We start from the raw sequence: 16,530 nt of genomic DNA on the forward strand, positions 1-16,530 counted from the left end.
GCTTTGAACCAAGGGTTGAAAAAGATGGGTGACCTATGGAAAGAGAGGGCATTCCATGTGAGAGTAATGAGATATTCAGAAGCCTAAACGCTATGAGGATAAAATAAAGTTTTACAGAAACTGGCTAAGGCTGGACTGTGGAGTATTTTGACAGCAACACTCCAGAGACTGATCTTGTAACAGTGGAAAATATCTAAAACAACTGTGGTAGAGAAATTAGATAACAAATACTACAGTATGTGAATTTGGCTTCATAACACAGGAGAGAGGCTGGGCATAGTCTGGAGCAGGGAGATGAGTTAGAGGAGTTAGGAGAGTACTGCAGTAGTCCAGGTACTGTTCATAATGAGGGGCTTCAATAGATCAGTAGTCATGTTTCATAGTTAAGGGAAACTGGATGTCAGAGATGAGGGGATAGGAGGATTTATCAATGTGGTTTCTAGAATGAAGGGTCAACAGGACTACTTAAAAGATTTAAAAAGAAGGAACTAAAAAAAAAAAAAGAAGGAACTAAGGAAGGAAGGAAGGCATAGAGGGAGAGTGGAGGGAGAGTCAGCAAGGTCAAGCTAGTTTAGGAGGAAAACAATTAATTTAGTTTTAATTATAATGAGTTAATTATTGCTAGGACAGAGAAGTGGAATGTCCAATAGAGATCTAAAGTTGTAGGTTGCTACCCTGGAGAAAGGCCAAGACTGAAGAATCTAGAACCATCTAGAAGAGTGGTTCTCAACCAGGAAAGATTTTGCACCCAGGGGACATTTGGCAATGCTTGGAGACATTCTTGGTTGTCAAAACTGAGGTGAATGTTACTTGACATCTAGTGGGTGCAGGCCAGAGATGCTGTTAAAACATCTTATAGCGCGTAGGACAGCTCCTTGCAACAAAGAATTATCCAGCCCAAATGTCATTAGTGCCAAAGTTGAGACACCCTGATCTACAGAGGGAGGATCAGTTCATTCTTCAGAGAAATGGCACCAAGCAAAGGAGGGCATGTAGAATCATCAGTCAACAGGCAAGGACTTCTTAGCAATACTTACATTTAAGAGGTGTTAGTATAAATCAGGGATCCATGGGTGGTGCAGCAGTTTGGCGCCTGCCTTTGGCCCGGGGCGCGATCCTGGAGACCCGGGATCGAATCCCATGTCGGGCTCCCCGTGCATGGAGCCTGCTTCTCCCTCTGCCTGTGTCTCTGCCCCTCTCTCTCTGTGTGTGTGACTATCATAAATATATATATATATATATAAAATCAGAACTAGCATGGGACACAAAGAAGAATAATAAAGGTAACCATGCACCAGTCTGTTGGCCTATTCATTCACCAAATCTTTATTGAACAACTGATACATGAGGTACTACGTGTTGGGGAAAACTGCCGTGTCTTCATGGAGCTTATGTACTAGTGGAGGGGGACAGATAATGAACAATGAAGGAGATAATTATTAGGTGACAAAATAGCCTCTAATGATAGGGAGGTTGGGGAGCTGGGATGGGAAGAGCATGAAGGGATGCTTTGGATGGGGTGGTGAGTGAAGGGTCTCTGAAGAGGTGACATTTGGGCTAAGAAGGAGAAGAAGAGGAGCCAGGCCTGACAAGACTTAGATTCTGTTATGGATTCCAAGGGAGGAGGAGGTTTAAGAAAGTATCAAAGGCCACAAAGCGGTCCAATAGGAGTACCTTTACATTTGTTACTTAAGAGGACATCTGAGCCCTTAATACTGCCACCTTAATAGATAAAAGTTTAATTAATAATCTTAAATTTGCTGATCTTCATTTGTGAGGGGAAAAAAACTGAGGTTTGAGTTTTAGGCAGCGACCCCAGTAGAGTTCTGTCGGAATATGTCAAGCACTTGCTCTTCTCAACAATTTTCTCCACAAAAATTAGACATCCCCACGCAACACTCAAAACAACCCAGTGATGGAATGCATATGCTAATATTAATCATACCTTTTCTTTCCTTTCTTCCCCAGGCTTCACAAGGCTTGCTGTTCAGGCAGTATCTATTGTAATCAGCAAGTTACCTACGGTGATTGCATGTTTGCCTCCCCCAATTAAATACTTCTTTTCTCTGTCTGAGAGAAAAATGTCAAAAAACTTTGTTGAATTGAAGAAAGCTAGCCTCCTTGTCTGGAACTTGATTGTAATTATATGTCGGATATTTGAGGATGGAAACACTGTGGAACTTTTAACAGGTGCCTCCCTTGACAGATGGAGTAAAGAGAAACTTGGTTTAATCTGTGTGTGTTTGGAAAGCATCATGGGAAAGCAGACAAGTGGCCCTAATCAAATGGCCCAGAGGGTCATACAGAGCATTGAGCAGGAAAAACCCAACTGGATTGAGAGCCAATTGTTGAAAGCAAGGAAGTTGAGCACCAAATGGTAAAGTGATGTTTTTCTTGACCTGAATTTCATCAAATATGTTCCTGATAACAAAACCACCAATAAACAACAACAAAATACTGATAGGCAACAGTGGTTATTTTCTTAACTTCATGGGAACTTTGATGAATGCATAGAAAGATAAATATTCCATTAAAAACTGGATTATTAGACGTTCCTTGTTCTATTAAAATTTGAACCCCAATGACACGCTGAAACATCATACCTATTTTTTTTTTAACATTATACCTATTTAGTCACCATCTTAAGGTTTCTGTTAAAAAGAGTGGGATCTAAACCCAAGAGAATTTGGTTTCATTCTTTTTTAGTGCACAAACAGGTATCTAGTGGATAGCCAGGAGCATTTTGTAAATGGATTGGGCATGGAGATTAAATTAAGAAGGAATTAATGGATATAAAAGGCTTTTTATTGCTTTCTGTGTACCTGATTGTCAAAAAGGTACACATTTTTCATCTGGTAATGTAAGAATCCCATAGGGCAGCTGGGGCATATCACACTCGAGCTATAAACACACCCAGCTGTTTCGGTATGAAAATGTCAGCCTTCTCATAGGTTTGTCACCAGGAGCTAAGTGATTTGTGGTATTGCTAAGATCTTTAAGGGTCCCTGATGAATTTAAATATGTACATAGAGTACTCCTGTCTTAAAATTAGTCTTCAGTTTAGAACTGCATGATATTGATAAAGGTATTACAGCTCATATGGTCTACAGATCACTAAGCCAGCCCTTTTTTATACCACTCACACACACTGTTCCCCATACTTTTACAATCTGTTCATGTTGCTGGCAAATACTATTTTAACTTTCTTGCCTGAAAATGACCAAAAGTTGCTACTTTCTTTAGTACGTGGTAGTGACAAGGAATTCAGGCTTTGGAATCAGATGGACAAATATAAATCCCTTGTAAGTGGGCCATCTTGGGCAAACTATAGAATCTCTGAAAGCCTCATTTTCAGTGGTGATACCAAGCTGATGGAGTAGTTTTGAAAAATTAAATAAGATTCATAAGGTTCTTAGCACCAAGCTTAGTAACAAATGCATCAAGCGAGCATTTGTTGTTTATAAACTCTATTGAAATACATTGCACTCATTGGCATTATGATAACAAATACTCTTTACTGGTTTGTGTTAATCTCTGTAAGACTTTATTTTAAAAAAAAATTTTTTTTAAAGATTTTACTTATTTGTATGACTTCATACTATTCCAAGTGGGAAAATGTAGCTAATCATGATTTTCCCGGTCTTGTCATACCGACTTCCAGAAATTTACTTCTGGGGTGTCCTGTGTGTAGGAATAACAGTAGCAATCGGGCAAATGTTTAGTAACTCTGAAAGCGCCTCTTTAATCTTTATATTTGCATTCAATACCAATTTACAGGCTTTAATCCGATGACTAAAAGATTAAGGCCAAATATCATCATCTCGACGGCAGTGGTTATAAAGAGAGAAAAAAAGAATACAAATAGTGGATCTGATTATAAAATTAAATCTACGATATTTCTGATTTAGGGGTCCCCTTATCAATAAGATCAGTGTAAAGTAGTGTCTCAGTTATATACCTGAGGCCACATACAGGGATCCATTAATAATTTTTTTTTCCTTAAAAGTTGGTTTACATTCCTTATAAACAACACCAACACATCGAACACCTCCTATATAGAGAATTGTCTAGCTGATATTTGGCTGATTAGCTATGTGTTGCAACATGCATCCAAAATGAAGAACTGCTGATTTTTAAAATGTTTTTACAGGGGGCACCTGGGTGGCTAGGTGGTTGAGTGTCGGCCTTTGGCTCAGGTCATGATCTCGGGTTCGAGTCCTGCATCTGGCTCCCCATGCGGAGCCTGCCTCTTCCTCTGCCTATGTAAAGATTTTACTTATTTATTCACGAGAGACAGAGAGAGAGAGAGGCAGAGACATAGGCAGAGGAGAAGCAGGCTCCATGCAGGGAGCCCGATGTGGGACTCAATCTCAGGACCCCAGGATCACACCCTGAGCCAAAGTCAGAGCTTAACCGCTGAGCCACCCAGCCTCCCAAATAAAATCTTTAAAAAAAAAAATAATGTTTTTACAGTCCTCAAAGTTCCTGAATGTGTATTATGTAAGTATGTAATTATCACAATGCTATGTCTTTCTCAGTTTCTTGAATATCAATATATAGATTTCAGATTTGCGGTTATTATATTTATTTGAAACAGATAAATTTGACTTCTTAACTCACAGTAGGTTATCTCTTACAAGATTTGGGTGCTATAGGAATGTACTTCTTGACTCTGATTTCAGATTGATTATTTCTTCTACAAGTGAACTTCTACGTATTTCTTACAAACTGATGATCATTTAGTTTCTAGATCTATACCATAACAAAAATGTATTTTAAATCCTGATGTCTGTGTCTAGGTGAAGAGCTGCCTTGGGTTTATCATAATTGTTTTTAAATTTGAGAATGTAACCATATAAACTAAAATAGTGCTTCTGTTCAGATAATTGAAATTTTAATTCCCCGCAAAGATGATCTCAGAACTACGCAATATCATTTCGGTTGATTTCTTTCACTTGCATTCAGATTTAACTTTGATTTTATAGAAATTGTGAAAAGATCTGCAGCGGAAGGGTGGCAGCTGTAAGCATTGCTTGTCTTGCGTACTGCCTGAAAGCATTACTATTCATTAAAATAACCTTCACTTTGTAGTAACACTCAAGCTGTAAACAGTCAACTTAGATTCTGGAGAACACACAGCCCAAAAAGTAAAGAAATGCCTGTCTTTGCAAAGTAATTTGTCGAGTTGAAGATTATTGTTTTTCATCATGGTGACCCTGACTTGGCTGGCTGGGTGCATATACAGATTAAGATTAATGCAGTTATTCCTTGGCTAAGGTCTGCCTCTTTCAGGGCACATTCTCCCTAATGACATGATTGATAGGCAGTCCCAAATCCAGAGAGGAACTCATTAATCATAGCATTGACTGAATCCAATCATTTGCTTCACCTGCACAGTGATGGACAGGAAAGGATACAATTCAGGGGCTGACACTGAGACACTCTTTTGTCAGAGGGCCTCAACTTTTTCAATGTCAGCTTCTACAGAACCTGACAAGAAATCTTGCTTGCAACCTGTATGCAGCTTCAAAAAGCTATTTACAAACTTCCTTTTCTGCAACGTCTTTTTTGTTTGTTTAAAGATTTACTCTAATTAATGAATATGTCGCAGAGTAGGAGTTGTTTTATTTTTAGCAAGCCTTATACAATTGTAAAGTTCGTTGTTTTTTTTTTTTTAAGAAAGATGTTTTGAAGCTACATGTGGAAGCAATATAAAAGTTAATGTCCAGCAGCTGGGTATCATTTGGTTCAGTCTTCAGGTCAGCGGCACTGACTCTTAGCAGAACTAATTTTATAATCATGGCAAAATCTCAGTAATGAACTGCAGTATATAGCTGATTACACCACAGTAAATTTCATTTAGTCCGAGGAACAGTGGAAAACCATGCCTTTTCTTAAAAATACTCCAATTGCAAAGCCTAACATGATCCTAGTAGCAACTGTAATAAGAAAAGTAGTGTGGGATATATATGAGGTCCCCTGGATATCATGATTTCTTTTGCTCTGACATAGCTGGAGAATTCTAAAAAAAAATGTATGTCATTCATCAGCACTATGTAAATAATGTTTAAAATCAATAACAAGGGAATCTGTTCTTAGAAATGTCTCACAAATGGAAGTTGCACATTCCTGGTGTGATAAGAGACCCTTTTCCTGACTCATCAGGGTAGTGACTTCTGCTAGGTATCCTCACCAAGAAGAAACAGGAGAGGGACCATATATTTTTAACAGGCAACAAGTGTCAAAAGGCCAATTTAAAACACCCAGTGGTAAGCACACTGCCAGGAAGCACCCAGCCTATAGTTAGCATAATAGGCTCCCCCTTTTGACACTTTAATTAGTCTTTAATGTGTTCTAAGACAGGTGTAAAGAGGCATCTACAAAAGACAGACTACCAAAGCTATTTCTGGCATCAAAGATACTTTTTATCCTCAAAGAGAAAATACAAATTATTTCTTACATGTTCTTAAAAAGAAATGTTTTGTTTTCATCCCATGATTATAGCAATTTCCACAATTGCAGTAATGGGAAAATGTTTTATAGATCGGAGTATAAATGCAATAAAGAACTGTTTTAAAAGAAACGATTCAATTTTTTAAAATGCTTTCAGGTGCTTGGTTCTGAGGCGCTGTTTCTCTGCGCAGGGGCGGTTTGGGAAAGCTTACCTATTTGAGCGGTCTTTATGGTGCTTTGAATATGAGATTTACATCGACTCTGCACACTCAATCTCTTTGATTATTTTCCATCTTTACAATTCTTCACCGCTGATACTTATGTGCTTTCTTTGTACTTAGTGCGTTTATGACAATAGAGCAAAGCACAGCCTTAGAAGAAGGAGATGGTGCTCTTGAACTGACTGAGCAGAAAATAAACATGATGGTCCTGGATATCTGCCACAAACCAGGTGGCAGCGAGTACCTGCGGCAAATTTATCACATCATGCGGCTCAATGAGGTAGGGAAACGGCCTTTTTACCGAGCAATTAGGTGTGTACTGGCCTGAGGCAGCGTCTGCTGGCAGCTAAGGGTTAGTCAAGGAGGTGATAATACTTCTTAAAGTCAATACCAAACTCAATATTGAATTATTAATAGAATCTATTCAACCCCGGCTGTTCTGCATTTGTACAGGCGAAGCTTCACCGAAACAATGTAGGTTTTATTTATATGGTTGAAACAATAACACGGCTCATAAACTCAGTTCAGTTCTGAATTGTAGAGACTAGACGTGTAGTTTGGGAATTGTGTGTTTGTGACTGTTAGGCTGGTGTTCAAATCTGCTGTTTGTGAAATGATGAATTTTCTGGAGAGAGATGGACGTCTTCTGCTGTAGACGTCACACCTGTCTGGTGAAATCGTGGATTTCTTACAGAGTGAGAAAACTTCGGAAGAATATTGAACCGTATTCGGGGGCAGCTAGATTAAGCCAAGAAAACACATTAATGCGTGGACGCTGGTTAGAGCCAATGTCATGCTTGTCTACGTGTCTGATGGGTTAAGCCTCTGACCTTGCATGTCTCTGGCATTTTTTTGTTTGAGCAGAAAAATGTAAAGAGCAGGTTGTCAGCTATGGACTTGAAACAATACGAGTTTGCTCACTTCATCAGGTTTTTAATTTGAGCGTTTGTACCTGCATTAGAATTCTGTTTTTATTTGCAAATGCATGAATCTATTTTTTGGAATACTAAAAGTTCTATAATATGAATAATGTGAAGCTATCGTGTTTTAGCTCAATGAGGTAGGCCTTAAAAACCATCAATTTCCAAGGAGTGAATTAAATTCGAGCACAGCTTTTTACAACTCAGTTATATAAATGTTCTTTCCGATACCATCTATCTGAAAGTTACTTCAAGGAAATTTTGTTTCCTGGCTTTCCTAGAGCTAATCAGCCAGTCAATAAACAGGTGATAGAATAGTGCATTCAATGGTCGCCTGAGAAGGATGTGAGGGATTTGTTGCTATGAGAAATGGTCCAGTCCCTGAGGCACTGGATCTCAGTATATAATTGTTAGTTGGTAACACAACCTATTCACATTTGCTAATGATCCCTCATAATTTGTTTAGGGTTTCTATGTGGGGAACTCAGGAGCTCCTGACCTTGGCTAACTGAAAGACCACCATTGCGAAGTCATGGTCTTCACTGGCAGGTCCACGTGGCCACCCAGATGGCCTTAAGTAACCATGGTGATTACTGAGGAACAGATGTTGCAAGAGGATTACCCTCAGATTTTTAGGAAACTGGTGGTACAGGAGTCCTGAGAACTAATGGCTGGGAGAGATTGCCAAACTGATAGACTCGTTCACTTTTTAAAAAGCCCTTAACATGAAAAAGCTCAGCAATCACCCAAAAGGAAAATTAAGTTGGATATTTACTGGTCGTCAGCCACCTGTTCTACTCAGGAAATCGAAAGGCTGTTCTCCCCTCGTAGAACTTGTGGACCTCTGAGGCAGTGGCTCTGAACAGGTCTGCTGTGACGCCTGATGTAAGACTCTTCACTGGGGCACCGCCTACATTTTGATCAATTAAGGTTCAAGTTATGATTTTTCTTTCATAACAGGCGAATACACTTACTGTTGTGGTGGTTATCACGTGGGATGTCAAGCTAAGTACTTGCTGATTGTGCTGAGTGACAAACATCATGACAAGGGAGGAAGGAGGCCTACTGGGAAGTGAGTCTAAACCAGAGAAAGTAGTGAGCCCTTTGTCTTGTGACTACTAACAACTACTACTACCACAGACTCAGTAAAGACACGAGGCTAAGTGCTCAGAGTAGGGCTTACTGCTGCTTTTATACCAAGGCATTGTTACGCTGTAGGTGAAATGCTCCATGAAGCTTGTTCCTGCTGAGTAGAGCTAGGAGTCTTGAGCGTTTTCAGGTGTGCTGCTAAATATGCTTCAAGAAGGCAGCATAAATGCAGATGCATTCACAGGTACAGGCCTGGACAAGGATGAAAGAATGTGCCTTGGAGTAATAACAAAGTTATGAGAGGAGATGAGTTTAAGAATGTTTGTCTTTGAGATAAAGGGAGGACGTCTGAGGATAAGTCTAGTGGGTAGTTGAACCTGGCCACAAGCAAAGATGAGGGAGGTTGTGACTAGAGACTTTGGTGGCCTTACTGAGTGTGGGAGTTGAGGTCAAAGGACTGGTGGAGCTTTTCAGAGAAAAACACAGGAATGTGGGTAGAGAAATAAGCTTCACTGTTACTGCACAGGGAGGGTGTTCAAGAACGGATGGACAAAGGAGAACGTATCTTTTCTAAAGAGAATATCACAGTACGTACGGCTAAAGGGACACCACAAAAAATCCAGTTTTTTTAGAAGGGGTAGTGACAAGTGCCCGGACAGTAGAGAGGTCAAAGAAATTAACAAGGGAGAAAACACTATTGTGTTCCCAGCTTGCAGCACAGCACTTGATCTTTTTCAAATTGTACACCACCAACAAGAAAAAGGCCAAATGTAGCAATGTAAGGGGAAATCAGTTGACACAGGTTGTGATTAGCCAAAATAAAGCAGGTGTTCTCATTAGAATCTTTTATTCCTTTTAAAAATTTTACTTGCAGAAATCATGACGGAGAGAGATTTTATTTCTGTATAAAAACCTAAATCTAGGCATAACATTCTTTTTCTGGTGATTTTATTATCATCCAAGGATACTTAAGAGTCTCTGTGTGTGAATGATGCTATGGAATTAATCTAAGGAGATGTGGTCCACAGTGAGCAAATTTAAGAAATGATTATCAGAGTTAAGTAGTGGTTTCTTTTCTTTTCTTTTCTTTTTCCTTTTCTTTTATTTTCTTTTTCTTTTTTCTTTTCTTTTCTTTTCTTTTCTTTTCTCTCCTTTCCTTTCCTTTCCTTTCCTTTCCTTTCTTTCCTTTTCCCTTTTTTTTTCCTTTTCTTTCTTTCTTTAATAGGATTTGAGGCTCTAAAATGTCCCTGCCTGGGGAGTACAGTGGTACAGTGGGCATTCCCTCCTCAGGAAGTTACATTATAGAGGCACAGGAAAAAAGCATGATGAAGCGAGACCAAACACATGGCTTCTCACTCAGACTCTACTACTCACCCCTGTGATCTAAGGCTCATCTGTGGCCTTTCAGAGCTACATGCTCAATGTGCTGTGGGCTAGAATTATTTAAACTTTTGGGTGCCTGCTGTTCTCCTGTCAGATTCTCTCTGGGGTGGGGCCTGAGATTCTGTTTTTCTAACAGGTTTCTAGGTAAAGCTGACTCGGCTGGTCTGGGTGCCAGACTTTGAGTACCAAGGGTTTTCCAGATGACCTCTGAAGTCCTTTTCAGCTCTAATGTTCTCAACCTAGTCCTACTCTTGAGGAAAAAAAATTAGATTTTGACATACTGAAAATCAGGAGAACATTTATATTATTTTATCTCTAGCATGACTTATTAAAAGTAAATATTTGATAGCTTACATGGGAAACTTGAAGTCCTTTCAAATTGTCGTGTTACAAAAAGAGTCCAATAAAATAGACTAGGATCAGACACCTTATTTATTTATGAATGGAAAATAAAATATGAAGTAGTCGATAGACTTTTTTGCCCAGGCTGCCCCTGGCAGTTGGAGGCTTGGAATTACATATGTTGAGCTTCATTTGAACCTTGATATTTTTCAGTCTGCAGCATGGAAACAGAGTTGAGGAGTTTGAATTATAATTAATTCTACATAGAGGAAAGATTGCTTGCAGTGGAATATCAGAGTACTCCACACTCTGCTGAGTGTACAGTAGATACACTACTCTTAGTGAATGAATGAGCCACCTTGTACTGTGAGGAATCGTGCATCTAAGTGAAGTTTTGGTAACGGGACATGTTGACACACGAACCAATGACAAGACAATGCCTATTAGAAAGATTCTGATGTATCGAGCATACATTCGTAATGTGAGAATTCGTTAGATGCTTTCATAATCTACCCCATATATTAGGTGAACCTGTTTTTGATGGGTTTATTGCAGTGCTGATTGGTATTCTGCTGTGTTTCTTCTGAAAATGTATTCTGTCCTGAGGCAACTAATATGCTGTAATCTAGCAAATGTGTTGAAAGGGTAGATTTGGATATTGATCAGTGTATTTTTAAAGAGAATATATGCTTCCCACCATCACGACTTGTAATTTTTTTTCCCCCCTTGAAGGAATATTTAAAAGAACAGCTGTTTTCTATGAATGGTTCGAAGGAAAAGCCATTACCCATCAGACCTTTAAAGATGACCTTGAGGAGTGTGGAAGATCAGCCTTCTGCCTTTAACCCTTTCCAGGTGTACAAGGCATTTAGTGAAAACATGCTAGTTCAGGTATGTGGAAAATAGGAAATGTGTGACCTTTTTTTTTTTTTTTTTACACCAATAAAGGAAAAAGGTGCTTTGTGTTTGAATACTTATAAGCTTTTTTTTTTTTTTTTGGCTCTGAAGCAAAAGACCTTGTTCTTATTTATGTGGTCTGCGTGAATTGACTTTGAAAAAGTTATTTTACCTTCTATTTGTCAAACTGATGCATATGTTTGGTCTGTATAGTTTAACTTTTGACCAGGTCAGTTTGCCATGGGCAGAGGGAACATCTGTTCGACTGTGTCTACAGAAGGCCTGAAAAACCAGGCGTTTCGTAAGGGTCTCCTCCCTTGCTGCCCACCCCCATCGCCTACCCACCCACTCAAAGAACACCTTGCCATTTTTATGAACTTATCTAATTTTTAAGGTAAATAATAATAAGAGTAGACAACTAATTATAAACAAAGCCTTGAGTTCCTATTTTAAGTCACATGAGGTAAATTTCCCTTTTTATAACCCTAAACATATTCCTGCATTTCAAATGAATTTGCAAATGATCTCAATGTCAGGATATTTGGAATACGGGTAATATGATAAATACCACACATTTTTAATGCCAGATGATGCCATTGTTTAAGCTACCTGTTTCAGTCGTCACATTGAAAAGATCATATCTAAGCCAAAGTATTTGAAATCTAAAGTTGCTTTTGCTTTATTTATTCTTTTGGTGAATAAAAAAGGGAAGAGCTTCCTGACAGGCTATTTGAACTAACAGGGGAGAAGAGAAGGATTGCTTGACCTAGAGCTCTGAGGAAAATAAGAATTAAAACAATAGCCTAATTCGGGATGCAGATAATATTTTTGCCATGCCTGCTACAACCCTAGTCTACAGTCATCAATACTGTAGTAGAATAAGACCTTCAAATGCTGACAACCTGGGACAGAATTCTCCTGCTCTACGACAGGATTGTGGTGCTCCATTAATCAGCAGGTGACAGGGCATAGTTCTTATAGGATTTTAAACATTGGCCTGGACTCTTATTATCAAAACTGTGTAGTTTTAAGAGATACAAGCATCTATAATACTTGGAAACCAAAAATATTATGTAAGTTTTGAGTGTATTGGCTGCTTTTCTATGTTGCACATTAGATTGCTCCAAACCATAAATAATCATTGTAGCTGTTAAATTATCCTCACTTCGTTTAAGTAAATGGCATGTTTTATTCCATTCTGAATTATGAGATTATCTTTCACAGTAATTTTTCTCCTTACTCTGTTGTGAAATTACCTACTAAATGAGAATAAAAGAACATTATTTACATTTACAGGTTGTTCTAATTTCCCTTTTATTTTTTTATTTTTTTAAAGATTTTATTTATTTATTCATGAGAGACACAGAGAGAGAGAGGCAGAGACACAGGCAGAGGGAGAAGCAGGCTCCAGGCAGGGAGCCTGACTTGGGACTTGATCCCAGGTTTTCAGGATGATGCCCTGGGCCAAAGGCAAGCGTTAAACCACTGAGCCACCCAGGGATCCCCCTAATTTCCCCTTTAAAGCATTTTCTTAACCAGAAGTAACATTACTATTATACTCTTATTAAGCAGTGTCTTGTAATTTGAGTCATAGCACCTCTAAATCTGTTTTTTTTTTTTTCTCATAGAATTTCTGGATACTAAAAAATAAAAACTACAAATTGATATATGAAAAAGTTGCCAGTTATTTCACTTTTCTTTTCAGAGTCACCCTCTCAGGGAAACTTGTTGGGCAAATGCCATTAGCACTTGGAAGAATAACGACTCAAGAAATTGATTTATATTTTTATAAATAATGACTACATCCCCAAATGGATTTATAAATTAATTGCTGTCTTATTGGAATAAAAACCTTCTTCTGTGGACATGATTGATGTTATCTGTCTAAGTCCTTGTTCTGGACCCCCCTCCTTCTTAGTTAGTCTATCACAGCTGGAGCTTTAATTTACTGATCATATTAACTCTGATTAATAACTAACAATAGCGTATTCTCATTTATCAACAGTCAGCCATCACAAAATGGAACTGGAATTGGTCAAAGTTGCTGCCAAATTATCTGGGACTGGATAAGATGACCTTCAGTGTACTGCTCAAAAACAGGTAATGAGATTTGCGATTGGGGGGATCTGGTTGGGGGGAAAAGGAGATATATATAGAGATAGATATACAGAGAGAGTCCTATATGTAAGTATACTTAGAATACTGTTTTTCCATAGTAAGTATTTATAGGAGGCAGTAAAAAATTTTTATGATGTAAAATTAGTTGGTTTTGTCTGAATTTTAAATATTTAACTTTGTGTATGTAATAGTTCAGCATTGTACACACCAAAAGTTATCAGGTTGGATGTCATTATAATACTTTGTATTTGTTTGTGATAATTTAATGAATGCATACAAAATGCCAAGCCAAATCAACCAGTCTAATCAGGGAAACATATAAGTAAAACTGTCATGATTGAATTTTTTGCTTTGAAGCCAGTTCCGTTGGCACTTAGTTGCTATAGCTTCAGTTACATATTATTTCACGCACACACACACACACACACACACACACTCCAGAACAATCTAATAAAATGGTAATGTGCTTTTAGCCTGGGAACCTGCACATGTAATTTATTTTGCACAAAACTATAAATATTTTCTTTATATTCTGGATCTATTAACATGGATTTTAAAATACTTTCAAGTCTTCATTGAAAACAATAAGGTGTAATATTAAAAAATTGATTTCTCTTATCTAGTATGACATTTTCACCTAAGATATATATGTGTGCCACTTTTTTATACTCAAGTATCATTTGTTTGCTTATAGTTCAGTATGACGATTATTTTTATATAATCTGTGTGATGTAGAAAGTATTTCTATATCTTTTTGATACAAATATTAAATACCATTTTTTCCTGAAAGATCATAACGACATACTAGAATCGTCAAGTCATCCTTGACAAATCCAGGTGCATGTCAGAAAATATCAAGAGGGAAAAATATCCTGTAATTTCCCAAATGGAGGTTAAAAAAGGGCAGCTTAATTGCCAGTAAAACTTTTCATTTAAATGTGTGGTGACAATGGTGTTCTTATTATTTCACCTTTGAATGGAGCTCTCCTATCATGGACAAAGCTGAGCAGTCCAGCTTTCCCATCAGGCATGGCCTTCTCCCAGCAAGCTTACCACCTGACAGGTAGTAGTTGAGAATATGCTCTGTTCATGCACTAGTCCCCCAGAGCTGGGGCAGGGTGGTGGTGGTGGTGGTGGTAGGGTAAAAGGAGAAGTTATGCGATGTTAAACGTCTATCTGGAAACAAACCAGGAAAGATGAGTCAGTTTTTTCCCTGCTATCTGTAAAATATTGAGTTCATGTGGATTAGCTGTATTCTATTTTACTAAGTTTTGAGCTGTGAATTGCTGCTTCCAATCCACTAAATGGTACTCTGGGGGCAACACATCCTTCAAAGCTTTCTGCATTTGCTATGTGTAATATTCACTTTGAGGTGAATTTGTGTTTTTAACAAAATTGCATGTTGTTGTTACTGTGTGAAAACTTTAGATATACTTCAATTAGGACAATGGCTATTAAGTCTCTTTCCCTGAGAGAGCACATTCAAGAGTGCGTGGGAGAAAAGAACTCCCACAAATTTAGCCAGAAGTAACAATTCAAAACTGTTCTCTTGGAAAAGAGGGTCATGAATATTTAATAGAAACAGCTAGACTATCACCTTAATAAGAACCTCAGAACTTTAAAGAAGGGTATGAAAAGCAGCCTACTCCAAACTACTATATACTACAAGCTGGAATGAACATAACTGATCTACCTTAGAAGGATGAGGACACTTCAGAGTTTTAACTGTTTTTTAGTACTTTCCCAGTTATTTTAAGAATGTTATTTATGGGAGTTGATTAATTGAACAGGTAAGGAAATCATTTCTGTTATTTTTTTCTAAGAGACTTTTTGTTCAGACTTATTTGAAAATGCTGATTTTTTTTTTTAACTAGTGCATTGAATTTCTGACAACATGGCTATTTAAAACTATACATTTGAGAGTGAAATCACAGGACACTGAACTTTAAAGTAAGAGTTACAGATGTTAAAAATTTACAAATGTTCCCTTACCTCAACAAAGTGATATTTCTTGCGTACTATTGTCATTTCAGGAGGTAGACAGAGCCAAAGAAGAAAACCTAGAGCAGTTCAGCTGAATATGCTCAGTTCTTTCTCTCAAACTCAGCAATTAAACTTGTTCTCTTTTTCTGTCTGTAATTGGCAGTATATTTATACTAATCTGTCTCTGCACCATGGTCAAGCCTATATACTGGGCTGCAAGTGTTGTCTGAGGACATGGTGTTATAAACAACATTGAACTGAAATACATATACATGAAAATTGTTGAGAAAGGGAATCCTTTCTATTCACCTTCTAAATGCTTTTGTGCCTGGTCTTCAAATTTAATATCATAAGCAGACCATCTGTGGACTTACTCTCTTAAGACCCCAAGCCTGAAGTGAGCCAGACCTCTCTCACGCCCAGAACCAGATGGAGATGGGAAAGTAGGATGCTTGAGTTCTCAGTCCCTATTGTAAGCTTAGCTTATAGAAGTTACCTATTTGTGTTTTGATTTCCCCATTTTTTTAAAGATTTTATTTATTTTTTTGAGAGAGCAAGCATGCAGATTGAGAGTGAGAGAAAGAGCACACGCAGAGGGAGGGACAGAGGGAGAAGCAGTCTCCCTGCTGAGCAGGGAGCCCGATGTGAGACTGGATCCCAGGACCCCAGGATCATGACCCGAGCAGAAGGAAGATGCTTAACTGACTGAGCCACCCACCCAGGTGCCCCAAGATTTCCTCATCTTTAAAGTGAAGTTGGGGTACCTGGATGGCTTGGCTCAGGTCATGCTCTCAAGATCCTGGGATGGAGCTCCTTGTAGGGCTTCCTGCTCAGTGGGGAGTCTGCTTCTCTCTCTGCCCCTTCAACCCTGTTCATGCTTTCCCTCTCTCTCTCTTTCAAATAAAGTCTTTAAAAGAAACAGATGGGGATCCCTGGGTGGCTCCGCAGTTTAGCACCTGCCTTTGGCCCAGGACGTGATCCTGGAGTCCAGGGATCGAGTCCCATGTCGAGCTCTTGCATGGAGTCTGCTTCTCCCTCTGACTGTATCTCTGCCTCTCTCTCTCTCTCTCTCTCTGTCTCTCTCTCTGGGTCTCTCATGAATAAATAAATAAAATCTTTAAAAA

General features: G+C 38.5%; 1 protein-coding gene across 4 annotated transcripts in view; it reads left to right on the forward strand.

Moving 5' to 3' along the window:
- The window catches only part of KIAA0825 (KIAA0825 ortholog), a 388,625-nt gene that overhangs the window by 181,728 nt on the left and 190,367 nt on the right, over positions 1-16,530 (forward strand). For all 4 annotated transcript variants that reach the window (XM_025437175.3, XM_035714787.2, XM_025437176.3 and 1 more), the window contains 4 exons: positions 1,969-2,377; positions 6,795-6,954; positions 11,141-11,299; positions 13,311-13,405. In XM_025437175.3, the coding sequence (XP_025292960.3) occupies positions 1,969-2,377; positions 6,795-6,954; positions 11,141-11,299; positions 13,311-13,405 (823 nt within the window). The remainder of the gene's footprint in view (positions 1-1,968; positions 2,378-6,794; positions 6,955-11,140; positions 11,300-13,310; positions 13,406-16,530) is intronic.

The sequence above is a fragment of the Canis lupus genome, chromosome 3 (genome assembly GCF_003254725.2).
Source record: "Canis lupus dingo isolate Sandy chromosome 3, ASM325472v2, whole genome shotgun sequence".
In the NCBI taxonomy this organism is placed as follows: Eukaryota; Metazoa; Chordata; class Mammalia; order Carnivora; family Canidae; genus Canis; species Canis lupus.